Genomic DNA, 15,350 nt, shown 5'->3' on the forward strand with positions numbered 1-15,350 from the left:
GGAGGTTGCAGGCTTATCAGTCAACACAGCCAAGACATCTGAGAACTAAACAGGCAGGACTCAGGAACACTGCTTTAATAAAAATAAAACCAGTTGTTTCAAGCCTGAGGATATTTTTTTCCTTTATCATACTGAAGTAACTTGCACCCAAGGTCCCAAGTAGCAGAACAATGAAGGGCAGAGCCTTGACTTCCTTATGCTCCAAAAATGAAGAGATAAGGTGTGGGAGGCTCTGGGCAGTGGGCTGCAGAATGTGGGTGTGCAGGAGTCAAGGTTGGGGTATAGGAGGTACTCATGGTACAGGACTGGAGTATGTACAGGGTGCACAAGTTAGGGCAGGGTGCTTGGGATGTCAGGGTTTCAGGAGTAAGGGTTGAGGTGTGTAAGGAAACCAGAACAAGGCATAAGGGCTCATGAACACTCAGAGCAAGGCCTTGAGATGAGGGGGCTGTACAGGAGGCAGGTCAGAGGGCTAAGAATGTGGGATCAGGTAGTGTGTACGTGGGGGACAGTGAATAACCCTGGGGCTGGATTATCTTACCTGGCTGCTGGTGTCCAGACCACTGGGGCCAGGCTGAAATTGAAGCTAGAGGCTGCTGCCATGTCTAGGAGTGCTGGAGGCTGCAGTTGCTGGGCCTGGGCTGCTACTGCCAGGGCACAGCCAACTCCTGCTCAGCTCTAACATCCCCCACCCTGCTGAGTCCCTCATTCCCCATGAGACTCAATCATTCCCCCACCCCCCCACAGGCCTAACACACCATTCCCCGTACCTCAGAGAAGCAGGGTTCGTTGGGCTGGGAGAGCTCAGCACAGTGCTGGGGAGGCAACCTTCTGCAGCAGCTGCTGCCATCACCATCCACCCCCCGCCCCAGGTAATCCCTGGACAGGCTGGTCAGTGAAGGGGCCAGGGTGGGGGACAGAGTGGCCCAAGGGTCAGGGCCAGCAGCACAGGAGGGGGTGCCTGCCACGCCCAACAGCACTGCACATGACCCATAGGGATGTGTGCAAAAGCACCCCCCATACACAGGCCTGAATAAACAATATTATCTCATCCATCTTGTCTGTGTAATGCCAATTCCATGGCTTTTTAAGTAGTTTCGTAAAAGTCAATGCAAATACTTAGGACCCTTCCAAATTACCATGTCAGTCAATTGCAGCCCTGGGATTCTAAAAATTGTAAATATATTTCAGCTACATAAAACAAAATGTCACAGTACTATAACTGTAGGGATCCTGTATGCATGTATGGGTCACAAGGTCATTATTCAGCTATCCATATTTCTGCAGTGATGCTGGCAGTGGTGCTGCCTTCAGAGCAGAGTAGTTGGACAGTAGCAGCTGCTGGCTGGGAGCCAAGCTCCAAAGGCAACATTTAAGTGAGGGTGGCAATACCCGCAACTAAAATAACACTGTGACCCTATTGCAACTCCCTTATGAGTAGGATCCCCAATTTGAAAAATGCTGGTGTCTCTCATGAAATCTATGTAATACACGGTAAAAGCACATAAAAGCTGCCATTTGCCAGCACATGAGGGCCAGCGACTTCCTTCATAGGAAGCTTTTATTAAAACTGCAACATCTACAAGGATACAGTACAAAAAAAATTGGTCCATGAAAAACCATTATCAGTTAATAAAAACAGAAACTCTGCACCAGCTACACTTGGCCTAGGCAATATCCAAGTATCCTTCACTATTACTTGCCCTGAGTAGCCATTGGTCTGCAATAACCAGGGCCAGGACTTCAGCCCCTCATGCTACACAGGGGCAATTCTTTAAGGGTCCAAAGACAGAAGGGAGGGAAGATTAGAAAGTGTATTACTTAGAGACATGTAGTGTCTGTCTGTCTCTCTCTCTCTCACACGCACACTATAGTGGCTCCCAATTTCATAGCAACCGCACACCACCCCTCCTGCACACTGCAAGGCTGCTTGTCAGTAACATTATTTTGCAGCAACCCTCAGGACAGGCACGATCAACTAGGTTCAGAGCCCATTCATTTTACAGGCTCAACAGGAATCTGAGCAGAGGTGAAGAGTGCTCCCCTGCCCCCACACATGGTCCTGAGGGCAAAAAGCACAAGACTGCCATAAATTCATTCATTAGTAATTAATTTCTTGGAGCAACATCTAGGCTGCTGCTTTCCCAGCTGGAGAAAACCCAGCTGTACATACTCGATCATTTGCCCTGTGACAGCCACAGAACCTAATCTATGACCAATCATGGAAGATGACAAAGCAGAGGAGCCTTCCCTTCTGCTAACTTATTTGTTTGGGTCTGTTTGGCAGAAGCCCAGGGTGCCGCCTCATATCCTCAAATATAGGCAAGGGAGCATTCGCTTCATCACAGGCAGAGACAAATTAGCATCATCAGCCTGCTCCAAGAAATAACCCTCAGGCTTTATGCTCCAGCATCATCCCACTGCAAGGAGCAGCTTCAGTTGCTGTATTCCCCACTCCCTGAAGCAGGAAGAACAAGCAACCTTTGGCAAGACTGCATTGCTTCTCAATCCTGAATGTTAGAGCTGTGTGTGCAGCTTCCTTGGCATGCAGTGGAGTTAACTCTTCATAGTGCTTTAATCCCTGTGCTGAACTAGTGTCTCCCTCATGCTCCAGGTCTAGGGAACATGAAGGCAGCTGCAACTAAGATGACAGAGACACAATGGGAAAAGCAATTCTCTACAAAGCACTGAAATCCCCTCTCAGGAGAAGAGAGTCCTATAGGGAGGGGCAGTACAAGAGCATGCCCTAGGAGAAGTGTGTGCGCCATAGTACAGGAGCTTGGCCTGCTGCATCTCATGGGACCTTGGTAAGTGAACAGCTACTGGCCTCCTTCCATGTGGCAGATTCAGAGGGACCCACGCTGAGAGGCTTGTCAGCCCCACATTCCCTGGAGTGCAAGAACTGGGGCCCAGTTTTGGAGAAGGGGATGTGGTAAATTCCTGAACTTAAGAAAAGTTCTGAGCCTGCAGCAATACTGGTTACTGGGGGCATTACAGGCAAGGTAGATAGAAAATTGGCTTGCAAGATCTTGGGGACTGAGAGGGCCTCAGTGAGGGAGGAAAGCAGGTAGAAGTAGGTGACCCTTTGAGCCTGTCTGCTTGTTACATCCTATAAGCCCTGCAGGGCTCTGGAGTCACACTGATATAGACACTGCCAGAGGTGAGTAATGGCTGCAAGACTCTATGCTGGAGTGGGGTTGTGTGGGCCTAAATGGTGACCCCCTGAAAGCACTCAGTCTCCACAAGTAGCTGTGGTGCCTTCTGATCAGGAGCAGAGTTGGGCAGCTTATGTGTTGCGGATTCCCAGTGCCTGCTCCAGCTCCTGCCGTCTCTGCTGTACCTGTGGGAGGAAAAGTCAGATCCCCTATTTTAATACACTTACAGTGCATGGTAAATCAAAATCTGACTACCAAATACCAGGCCTGGAGGGAAGGAAGGAAAGAAGAGCCCGGACTTATTCACAGGCCCTAGGGGGAAAAAACAAAACAAAACAGGACTCCTCCTTCAGCCTGGCTGTCTCCCCCTTGTGGCTCCAGGTCTCTGCCTCCTCAAGCCTGTCCATAGCAGGGTCCACAGGTTACAATTTGTTCCACAAGCCAGCGGAGGATGCACACACTGCACAGCAATGCAGGGAGGCTGCACTGTCTAATGCTTAGATGGACTGGAAGTCAGAACTCCAGGGTTCTAATGCAAGCTCTACCAGTCATTCATTGCAGGAGCTCGGACAAGTCTGTGCCCTGGTGCCCTCATTTTGAAGTGCAGTCAATACCTCCCTCCTTCAGGGCTTTGAGGTAATTAACGTGTGTGCAAAGCACTACAGTCTCTGACACAAAAGGGAAAAAAAAGGCAAAGAATCTTTTGTGGTTTGCTTATAAAGAAGCCTGTAGTGGGACAGTTTCAATTTCATGCAGGGGATTTTGGGGTCTGCAAAAGCTCTGCAGTAGCCTGTGAGCTGCTCCCATTAGAGATCTGAAAGCAAAGGCCAAGAGGGCATGTATCCCATGAGGGATGGACAGCCTTTTTCAAAGCCACACTGCACAAGGGACAACTAAGAAACAACTACATCCCGACAAGCCCGAGGACTATGGACCTGCTTGTCTGCATAGCAAACTGATTTAACTGGGAAGAAGGGGGCTAGGTAGTGGTGAGGGCTAACACTAGTATCAATCAACTTTGCATGACCTGGTTTTGAACCCAATTGGATATAAGACAGAAAAGAGTTAAATGTGGATTTCCAGCCCTGATGACTGGCTGGGGACAGGACAAAATGACCCAACAAAGTTGCATCCCCGTATCTGAAGCAGCAGGATTTGGAATAGTCAGATTGTGTCAAATCCAGATCTATGGTGCACAAAGGTGCTGACTGCTGGGGCAGAAATGCATCAGCAGAGCTATATGGGTGCAACTGTGCACCTTGCTACACTATGTCTAGCTACACTATGCCTAGCCTGAGCTTACAGAATCTCCCTGCAAGTAGCACAAGCAGCTGCCAGGTGTGGATGGAGACCCTCAAACAGAAAAGCTCACCTTGGAGTAGAAGTATCTGCAGACAGCTTCCTGGGCCCATGGCTGGAAGTAGAATTCAGCTCTACGCTCCTCTTCTGGGTTCCCAACTACATCAGTCATAGTCTGGAGGCACCAAGAGAGCAGCTTACAACCCAGAGTCATGAAACTACCCAATTTACTCTCGGAACCCTCCCCCTATGTCCTAGTCTAACAACAAGCACTGCCCCCAAGCAGGCTCCAGAAAGACCTGGCACAGCTGGTGCCATCAGACTGAAATCCTGGTGTTCAATTCCATTTGTTGCTGTGGTTGCAGACCTGCAAATTGTGCCCCTGCCTGGATCTCAACTGCTAACTGAACAAGGAGAGTCTGAATGGATGGACTGAGCCTCAGCTTGCCTTCCACACAAAAGGCAAAGCCTGTTTACCTTTAGATCGCGGCACTGTGACTGGAGCCAGTCATTGATGAAGCCTTGGGGATCACGAGCAAAGCTCAACATGAACTCCCGTTGTGTCTTCAACTGGTTAATGGTTTCTATTGTCTCATGGATCTGAGAGAGAAAAATACAGGGCTAGGGTATTGCTGAATCAGCCCACCCAGCAGAAAGGCAAGAGAAACCAAAGGGTTCAGCATGTTAAGGTAGAAAACACTCAGCATTCCAGGCTGACCCAGATGTGTGATATATGCCACCACACCACTCTTTCTTCAGAGACAGGGTGGTAGGTTTAACCAATGCAGAGACATGCAAACACAGGATATTCAGCACCTTTCATCCAAAGATCTCAAGTGGCGTTAACTACCAGCAAGCCTGACAATCCCTCCAAGACCTAGTTTTACATTACTCCAACTGTAGTGCAATAGACAGTGGTCCACAATGGAGCCACTTGCCCAAGGTCTCAGGCAGATGATCCAGGAAGAGGACTCAGCATCCTGATTCCCAGTGTCTTGTTCAAACGTAGGGGTCTCAAACTAGGGCCTGGGGGCCATCTACAGCCCAAGAAGTTCCACAATCCGGCCTGTGCGTGATTGCTGGCATGTGAGTCCCTGTGGCCTGGGGGTCTGTACCCTGTACCCTTCCTACCTAAGTCCAGCACCTGCTTTGCTCCCCTGCATTTTCCAGATCCTGCTCTGCCCTCACCCCCACCACTGCATCCTTCCCTCAAGCCCCACCTCCCCTCCACAATTACCAGGGACCTTGTACAGGGCAGCAGTAGGGTCACATCCCCCAACTGACTGTGGGAAGAGAATGTGCAGAGACCCCTTCAACTCTACAGAGCCTTGACAAAGGAGTGGGCCTGCTGGCCCGCAAAGAGGAATTGAAGACTAGCACTGGCCCTAAAGTAAACTGAGTTTGTTTTGTTTTAGCTGCTAAAGCAGTTTCCCTCTAATCACTCACTTTCAAATCTATTTTCGTAGTAAGTGAAAGAGATTGTCATCATCTGATTTGGTACCACAGAAACGTCACCCTCACTGTTCCCGATCCCAAATATAAAGTCACCAGATGAATCCATATTGAAATCTGCAAGGAAGATCTGCCCTGCAACACAGTGTCAGCCAACCTCATCCCCACACACAAACTCTCACAGCTGGAAGGGCAGGCTCTAGCTCCTACCTTGTTATCCAGGGCAGCGATTTCCTGCTGGCTGGCTGTGGACAGCAAGAAAGAATTCATCTGAGTTTTAAGAGTATCATCCACTTCCACATCGATGTCATAGCAGGCAGTTTTTTTCTGGTCATTTGGGTCAACACTGTGGACACCAGCAAAAGAACACCCAGAAAAAGCAAGAAGCCTGAGTCAGTGTTTGAATGCATCCTTTCTAGTACCCTAAGCTCTAGGGGTTGAGAGATGTGAAAATGGAAGTCAGTATCAGCTTATGCATTACATTTGGTTTTCGGTACGAGACAAAAGGGGTCAGTAACAACCACAAGGGAAATACTTTACTTCCCTAGGCACATATCATGCATGCAGCAAAGGGGACCAGGAGCTTACAGTCTAGAGAAGTGCAGAGCAAGGGCCTGAGTTCAAATACTAGAGTGTGAGCAGTGTGGAGGCGAGTGTTGGCAGAAGGATCTACAGAACCTGTGCTTGGCGAAGAGGGAAAAGAGGCTGTGGAATGCACATGGGGAAGAGTAAACAACAGCATGGAAAGATGGAGACGTGCAGGAATTTCAGCCACTACTGAAACCGACTATAACAAGGAACATCTCTCCATACAAGTCACACTCGCTCACTTTTAAAACAAAAAGCAGTCAAGTAGCACTTTAAAGACTAGCAAAATGGTTTATTAGGTGAGCTTTCGTGGGACAGACCCACTTCTTCAGACCATAGCTACTTGACTGCTTTTTGTTTTGATAGTGTATAGACTAGCACGGCTTCCTCTCTGTTACTATCACTCACTTTTGTGCCCTTCCCAACAAACGGTGCGTCTGAGCCAATCTCACCTGATCACATGGTTAATGATGATTGGTTCTGGGGGCATGAGCAAAGCATGCAGTCTCTGAGGAATCTCTGAGAACTTCATCCGCTGAGACTCAAATATCTGAAAGAAAAAGAGGGGATGGAGTTGAAAACAGTACACTGCTGGAAAAGGAGCAGACTGGAAAACTTCTGGTTCCCAGCAACAGAAGCCAAAGCCATCTCTAGCCCCAAACTCACTGCCCCAGCCACCCCATGCTGCAGACTTCTCTACCTGCTGGAGATACTTGTCACAGATGACATATTCCCGCTCATGGGGGTCCTGTAGTTTGTGGGTCTTGATGTACTGCCATAGTGCCTGAATAATAACTGGTCGGGTCTGGGTATGAATCCCCAAGAGACGAGCCAGACGGGGGTCAAGTTTGAACTGCGGAGGCTGAGGAGACGAGCACAGCAGAGGCAAGGATAAGGATGATGCAGCTGCAGATAAGGCTTCTCCAAATCACAAATCTGATGCTAAAGCACTGCTCACTCCCCACGTACACAGTACCAGCCTGCCTACCTGATAGTCCAGCATCAGGAGGACAGTACAGCGCACATTTACATCCCCAGGCCTCTTCACCTGGAAGCCATCTGTCTCCTGGGTGGTGGCAGTTCTGTGCCACTGGAAAAAAAAAAAGCAGTGGAGGTGGTTTAGGGACAGAGCCTCTCAGGTCATTTCCTCTGTGCCTGCTGCTTGCCAGGCACAACACTTACCTGTAATTGGAGTTTATGGATGACCCAAACTCCTTTCCAACAAAGATCATGCCCATTTGACAGCATGTGAGCTCTGCCATGTGTCTCTTACTATACAGACAGTTATAGTGGCTTTGCCAGCCCATCTGAAAGGAGGCTGGGACTCTTGTAGTGAATAGCGTGAGGAAGGTTCATCAGAGGGGCATGCAACTCCCCAGTTTTAAAGGTCAAGATTACTATTCTGGAGCATCAGGGGAGAATGAGATGGATGCAATGTGAATGTACGAGAGCCAAGTGAGTGACAAGTGTCTTCATTTATTTGGCATGGATCATGTGCTGTCTCAAAATACAATGGGCTTGGATGCAACAATTGCTTAATATATCTAGAAATAGCTGCTCGCTAATAGTTCTGCCTTAGCCTCTTTGCTAAGGCTGATGTTTCTTAGCTTCTACTTTCAAATAAGTGTGCAAGTGTATTAGTGTCTTCAACATTCCAGCTATGCTGCAAGCAAGCAGCACATATAATTGATCAGCTTCTTCAGGAATGATTCTCAGCATAAGCAGGTTGTGTGTCCATCTCTGCCATGGAACCAGAGGTGCAGACTTGCTCCAAGTATGGGTAACAGAAGAGATTGGCACTTGTGCGCTGTGTCTTTGCACTTCACGTAGGAGCATCCTTTGCCTAGGGCTTCACATATACAAATCATGCCAAGCTAAGGGACTCTGACACTGCTCTTATTCAACAGAATAGAGAAGAAAGGGCATAAATAAAAGTTTTCTTACCCATGAGCTTCTACCCCTCCAAGGCTATGTCTACACTAGCCCCCAGCTGTCGAAAGTGAGATGCTAGTGAGACACTTTGGGATATGCTAATGTGCTGCAATGAATATGCAGTGCCTCATTAACATAATGGCAGCCGCAGCACTTCAAAAGTGCTGCTTTTGATCACGTGTGGCTCATCTATGCAGGGTCCTTTTCAAAAGGACCCCGCACACTTCGAAATCCCCTTATTCCTATTTGGTTATAAGAATAAGGGGATTTCGAATTGCGCAGGTCCTTTCGAAAAGGACCCCGCGTAGATGAGCTGTGTGTGATCAAAAGTGGGGCAGCCGCCATTAGGCTAATGAGGTGCTACATATTCATTGCAGCGCCTCATTAGCACATCCCGAAGTGTCTCATTAGCATCCCCCTTTCAAAAGGGAGAGGGAGGCTAGTGTAGACATAGCCCAAGGTAGGTTAGCAGGATCCCCATTTCACAGAGACATACTGTCTTTTTAAAAATCCACGCTACACCCACATCTTGAATACTGCATGAAGATGTCACCCCAGCTCAAAAAAGAAACATCAGAATTGGAAAAGTTTCAGAAGAGGGTAACAAAAATTATTAAGGGTACAGAACAGCTGCTAGAAGAGAAGAGATTCATAAGATTTGGGCTTTTCAGCTTGGAAAAGAGGAGATTGAGGGGGGATATGACAGAGATCTATAAAATCATGACTGGCATAGAGGTTGTTACCGAGAAATGTTATTTACTCCTTCTGATATAAGAAGGAGGGGGTCACCAACTGAAATTAATAGGCAGCAAGTTTAAAACAGAGGAAATATTTTTTTCCCCTCACAATGCACAGTTAACTCATGGAACTCCTTGCTAGAGGATGTTGTGAAGGCCAACATTATGAAAAAGAATTAGATAAGCTCACAGAGGACAGGTCTATTAATGGCTATTAGACAGGATGGGCAGGGATGCAGCCCCTAGCCAAATGCTGGGAATGGCAGATAAGGGATAGATTACTTAATGATTGCCTGTTCATTCCTCCTGGGGCACCCGGTAGAAGCCACTGTCAGAAGACAAGTAGAGGCTAGAAGGACCATTTGTCTGACCCTGTATGGCTGTTCTTATGTTAAGAGGTGAAGTGATCTGCCCAAGGGCTCCTAGCAAATCAGTAACTGAATTGGGCTCAGCACGCGAGTTCCTGGCTCCCAGAGTGACATAGCTACCAGCAGTCTCAATTCCATTTGGATATAATACAACAGGGGTGCATAAAATGACGGGCAGAGGCGTGAAATTTCATAAGGGGTATACAGTGATTGGCTGCTGGGTGTCAGACTCATCCATTTCATTAAAATGTTGAAATATGTTACTGTTTGTATGTATGTGTATTCATGTTTTTATACCAATTAATAAAGCTTTTATATTTTACATGCTTATTTTCTTACACATGCCACAAGGTTTTTTTTAAAATATGAACGGAACTGAAATTTCCATTGGTGTGGATTACATTAGAGAGGATGGATGGGCAGGGGGTCCTGCTAACTGCAGGGATGAAAAGTGGGACCTGACATAAAAAGTTTGCTCACCCCCATGATATAACAAAGGATAGCTCACCTCCACCAGGTGATTGTCTGGGCCATACAGGTCCTTGTCCAGTTCAATCACCAGAGATTTGAAGAAAGAAGAGAATTTCCTTTTCTGTTTGGTGGCATCATATTTGGACAGAGCAGTCTGTGTCAGCACAGAAAGGAGGAATGTTAGTGCTGCAAAGGCCAGGAGGGAAGCACAGTGGGCATGTATAACAGCACTGTTAGGAACCAAACACTTTGACTCCCATTTACTGATACTAAACCCATGTCTCCCTCCAAAACCCTAACATTAAGCCAATGGAAAGTTTGCTGTTTACCCTAGCCTCTTTGCCATCTTGTTATAACCCTTCCCCTCCATTCTATGTCATTCATCCATTTTCCTTTCCACTTGGGGCAGGGGTTGTCTCTTTTTAGGAAACCCAGGGTATCAGAAGCTGTTCTCCTTTTTGTAGTCTGCCTGCCAGTCAGTGAGGCAGGCTATCCCTGACAGGCTAGAGTAAATAGATTCCTCAAGGGCATACACAGTGTTACCCAGAGCAGCAGTCCAGCACAAAAAGGAAGAATCCCACCAGCACAGGACAGTCCACAACAACCCAGGAAGTACTGGAACAGATTTTACATCCAATACGGATGTTCCCTGGGAAGCCCTTGCCAAGAACGGTAGCACAAATGTCATATTTGACTAGTTTCTTGCAAGATGGATTCAAGGCTTCCTCTGGGCTCATGGCAAACAGTCTTATTAATGAAGGAAGATTAAAGCCCAGAAACCCCTGTTCCAAAACTGCCCTAGAATTGCTGGCACAAGAGTAAAGACGTAATCAAACAACCCATCATAAACCCTGATCCTTCCCTTGAGTTTGCAAATCCAGCCTCAAAGCCAATTTCTCACAGAAGACTAGAGACTTTTTTGAGTGGGATGAATATACAGCACCGCTATGTGCAATCTGGTTTGCAATGTGTCTGGTTTCAGAGATAGGGAAAAGGAAGTGCCACGGATCTGCACCCATCATCAATTCTCTTAGCTATAAAGAGCTAAGTATTATTATTGTAGTGTCCTACCTCATGGGGTGGCCAACTGAGCCTTTTACTCTCTCCCACTTCTCATCAGACTCCTTGGGCAGGTACAAGTAAGAGAGGATATACTGAGACAGTCCAAGGCCCAGAAAGGATCATTGTGATCATCTGGGATAGAGGGCCCCTAATTCCATTCTCAGATATTAAGCAGTTGGTCTTCACCTCCAACTCCAGACCTTTGAAAGCATCTTCTTTGGTCAAAACCCAGCAAGGTTTAGGTCCCACACCCATTCAGCTCATCTTATCTGGAGAATTAGTGCTGTTCCCTCGCCCTTCCCTGAGGGACATTGTGCCTCTCACTCACATCCTCGAGCAGTCTCCCTTCCACCCGGAGCTCCCATGAGGCAACAGTCCCTTCCCCATCTTCTGCATCTGACTTGGCTGGATTGAAGGTGTTGGAGATAAAAATGCGCAACTTTCGCTTTTGCTAAAAGGAAAAGCATCCGTTAAATGTTAACAACAAAATGGAAAAGCCAGTAAACCTGCTCAGGCTACAGCCACCACCAAGCAACCTCAGAACCGGGACTCACTTTCACCTCCTGCACCTGAAAAACAGAGTGCCAGGCCAGATAGCAAGCCAAGCAAGAACTCCTGATGGCACTCTGATGCTAATATCCTAGACAGGACAACAACATACCCGTTACACTCCCAAGAACTTTTACAGTCCCACCCTAATGCTATGTAAGCCAGTCTTGGCACAGCTCTCTAATCACCCAGTGAGAAACCTGAGCATTATCCTCCTTTACCTTAATGGGTCGTTTCAAGGCCTCCTGGATATCAAGGCGTTTCCTCATGATTGTCTGGTCCAGTTTCCTTTCAAATGCCAAGAGATCCATATAGGCCTGAGACTCTGGTACCAGTTCCCGAATCTACAGAAAAGCACAAACCAACCGAGAATGTTGCTTCTCTTCCCTGAAACTGTGTAGAACTCAGAACTTCAGCAGCAAGACAGCACAAGTAAAACCATACTCACCCTCTGAGGCAAAATCTTGTCAGCCATTTTCTTTTTTTTAGCGCTGTTTAAAGAAGGATACACACATTAAGATAGCAACCAGTCTGTCCCTTAAACCCCTGGGAACACAAGAAAACAAGCAGAGGTGTGAGTTTATTCTCAGGCCTGGGACTCTACTATGCGGGGCACTTGCTCCTCAATATCTGTCTCAGTTTAGTCCTCCTCTCTTTCAAAGACTGCTTATTGTGACTGTTCCTCTCTACAGACACTTTCTTTACCCACCCCTTCATCTCCACAGCCACAGCAAGACTGAAGCTCAGAAGCTCCTGCAAGACTGAGACCACCTGATTGCTTGAACATTTCAAGTCTCCCAAGTGATATAGACAGCTGGGGTTGCCCCAAGTTTGGAGAGGTGTTTGGTTAAATATGATTTTGATACAAAGTGACTCCCAGGTTTGATTTAATATTAAGTTGAATTAGGAACTAAATAAAATATTTTAGGAAATAAAAAATCTTGTTCTTGCATAGGAGCTGAGCATTATTATCTGAAACTCCCATCACCCAGTGAAGTAGCTGCACAAAAAGTTTAAGTTAGTTGAAGTCAACCATCAAAACAATTAAGGGAAATCCAAGAGCCTGCAAGTAGCAAGAGAAACATATATGCCCCAGATGCAGTGATGCAAACAATAAAGCACTATGCTGACGTCTGACATCAGTGGCAAGTGTCTAAATTACTAAATATTAGCTAGTCCATTTTTGCAACACGGCCAACCAGTGTCCTAAGGGGTTTCTTTTGATACCATGGATAAGAATTTATGATTTGGTCCCTATTTTCTGGAGAGTCATAAATGGCCCATTTCAATTTAAATACCGCTTTCTCTACAAGCTTTCTTCCTTAACCATCTCAGATCATGTCTGTTTGAAGTCGACATTAGAGTATCCCTAGCACTTTTGCAAGGGTAGGTGGGGTGGATGCGCTAGTGCTTTGGACAAAATATGCCTGACCCTGAATGTCTATCTAGCAATGTGCCATGCACTAACTTGTTGCAGCCTTCTGCCTCAGAGGTGGCTGCATTTTGATAGTATTATAGTTAGATAACCTGTGAAGGACTTGAGTGTTCTTCAGGAAGAGCCACTAAGTGGTCATAGAAAAGACAATCAACCTCAGAACAAAGTGAGAAATCTGGCCTCTTACTTGTGGTTACGATTCTGGACCGCTTGCTGCTGGACCTGCTGGATTTGCTGAGGAGCTGGCCTCTTGCGGGACTGATCCATACCAGACTGGGCCATTCCAGGACGGACTGAGGGACTCCCACCATATCCTGGGGGACCCATGGAGGGCCCCTGAGGTGTCATACGGCTGCCTGGCAACATGCCAGGGCGCTGAGGAGAGAAAAAAAAGGGATCTGGTCTCCATTCAATCCAAACTCTGAAAAGATGGAGCCTTGCCAATAATGCGCAGTTAAGTCCTAAGCTCAAGTGGGCCACCAATCCATGTCACTGGCACAGGGCCATGACTCATGGATTTGCATGGATGGACCTAAATAGATCACCACAGGGTTAACTACTCCAGAAACAGATGCATTCAATCAGGAAAGAATGGGATTATAACAAAGAAATCATAAGCAACAGAGCTGGCTATGGTGGATGGTTCTTAATTTTACACACCTCTCCCCACTGCAGGCCTTGTGCTCTAACCCCTGCCTACAATTCTCCACACAATTAATCACCACTCCTACTGCAATCCCCACCAGATGCTCCCTCTTCCTACTGCTAATTCTCAACTCAATTATTTAGTCTAGGCTGCATCTCCTCTCCCTGCTTCAGCTCCCAAATCCTCTCTTCATAATCAATCTTTTCTTTAGGGTTACTTGCTATATTTTTATTCTCCCCATCCCACATGACATAGACTCAGGATTCTTATTTCTGCTCGATATTTGATGAAATGGGTATTACCCACAAAATATCATTACCTAATAAATTAAGTTGTTAGCCTTTAAGGTGCTATAGAACTGCTTAATTTTTATACCAAGAGCAACCCTTCTTTAGCATATCCCTGATTGCACTCCTATCCTGTGGTGCCCCCAATTTCACCCAAAATTTCCTCCTTATCTGCAAACACTCAGTTTATGAAATCACTTAATCGTGTATCTAGACCCCATTTCTCTCCCCCCCCCCCCCACGCTCCTGAGCCACAGCCCCAGTTTGCTGCCATTTCAACCACAGGGTCTCGTTTACCCGAGCCCCTGTACGCCCTGGGCTCCCGTGCCACAAAGACATGAGCGTGCTCAGACACAGAGCACCTCATTTACTGCCCGCTATCCAGACAAAGGCAGGTCCCAGCCACCCCCCGACTCCCACTTTCAGGAACCTTCCTCCCCGTTTCCGAAGGGGCTCCCCAGCGTAGAACCCTCCCCCAACTCCCTCTTTCTCCCGCTCCTGCCTCCAGCTCCCGCCTCCAAGCCCGCCACGCCCTCGGCCTTACCGGGTAAGCGGCACCCGGCAGGGGGGAGCGGTACAGGCCTTGGCCGGGAGCTGGGCCCATGCGAACTGGGGGTCCCGGGGTGCCCGGCCCCAGCGCTCCTGTTCCCCCACTGCCGCTGCTCGGAGTCACCGACTGGAAACCCGCCCGCGCCGCCATCTTCTCCCAGCACAAAGCTGGGGAGGGCAGCGGGACCGAAACCGGAACCGGACACAGACTATCGAGCGCGCGGGACAGAGCGGCGCCGGAGAGACCATAGAGTGCTCGAGGAGGGCGCACAAAGACGCTGTAGCGCCTCTGACTCCCCCTGCCTCCGGGAGCCCGGAACTGCAAGGTACCGCGGGCCGCCTAGAGCAGCATCAGGGACTGGGGACAGCGCCCACGGTTGGTGGGCGTGGGGCGGCAGTGCCCAGGAGGACGGAGCCGGACTCCCGAGCTTACCGGAGTTTTCCAAAAATTGGATCCCTTCTCCCTAGCTGCCGAGTCCGGGCGGCGCCCCCGAGCCCCTGGCTACAGCGAGGAGCCTGGTCCCTGCAGTTAAAAATACCTTGCTACAAACACGTGCAATGCAAGGGGATGGCTCCATGTGCAGCTGGGTTTGGACTAGTGACCGCCTCAGGGCTCATCCAACCCCTGTCCTACAATGGCGTTCTATGATTTTGTCCATCAGAGCCCAGTTTCAGGCATTTGTGGCTAGGGTGGGATTTGGGCAAAGGATCTCAAATTCCTTTTTGTCTCATCATGGCTGTGATACAAATACTTGCTGTGCCAAAAGGTTTGGGGAACGTGTCTGGCTCATGAGCCAAGCCACGCCATGAGCAAGGGCCC

General features: G+C 48.1%; 1 protein-coding gene across 3 annotated transcripts; it reads right to left on the minus strand.

Moving 5' to 3' along the window:
- Window positions 1–902: 902 nt before the first annotated feature.
- SMARCD1 (SWI/SNF related BAF chromatin remodeling complex subunit D1) lies at window positions 903–14,708 on the minus strand. Of its 3 annotated transcripts, XM_074980424.1 has the most exons (13): window positions 14,526–14,708; window positions 13,236–13,423; window positions 12,062–12,104; window positions 11,835–11,957; window positions 11,393–11,515; window positions 10,040–10,156; window positions 7,483–7,584; window positions 7,195–7,356; window positions 6,947–7,044; window positions 6,117–6,252; window positions 4,932–5,054; window positions 4,528–4,629; window positions 903–3,340 (listed from the first exon to the last, which is right to left on the minus strand). In XM_074980424.1, the coding sequence occupies exons 1-13, from the start codon at window positions 14,679–14,681 to the stop codon at window positions 3,287–3,289; spliced, it is 1,527 nt and encodes a 508-aa protein (XP_074836525.1). In that variant the 5' UTR covers window positions 14,682–14,708; the 3' UTR covers window positions 903–3,286. The 3 variants fall into 3 exon arrangements, with proteins under 3 accessions (XP_074836525.1, XP_074836527.1, XP_074836528.1); XM_074980426.1 differs by lacking the exon at window positions 11,393–11,515; XM_074980427.1 differs by lacking the exon at window positions 14,526–14,708 and having other exon boundaries at window positions 904–3,340; window positions 12,062–12,159; window positions 13,236–13,368.
- Between the last annotated feature and the right edge of the window lie 642 nt (window positions 14,709–15,350).

The sequence above is a fragment of the Carettochelys insculpta genome, chromosome 29, assembly GCF_033958435.1.
Source record: "Carettochelys insculpta isolate YL-2023 chromosome 29, ASM3395843v1, whole genome shotgun sequence".
Taxonomy (NCBI): domain Eukaryota; kingdom Metazoa; phylum Chordata; order Testudines; family Carettochelyidae; genus Carettochelys; species Carettochelys insculpta.

Coding starts and splice junctions, on each gene's coding strand:
- SMARCD1 (XM_074980424.1), bottom strand. CDS start 14,681: ATGGCGGCGCGGGCGGGTTTCCAGTCGGTGACTCCGAGCAGCGGCAGT. Junction 7,357..7,482: donor TCCTGATGCTGGACTATCAG/GTAGGCAGGCTG, acceptor TCGTCTCCTCAG/CCTCCGCAGTTCAAACTTGA. Junction 4,630..4,931: donor CACAGTGCCGCGATCTAAAG/GTAAACAGGCTT, acceptor TGGTGCCTCCAG/ACTATGACTGATGTAGTTGG.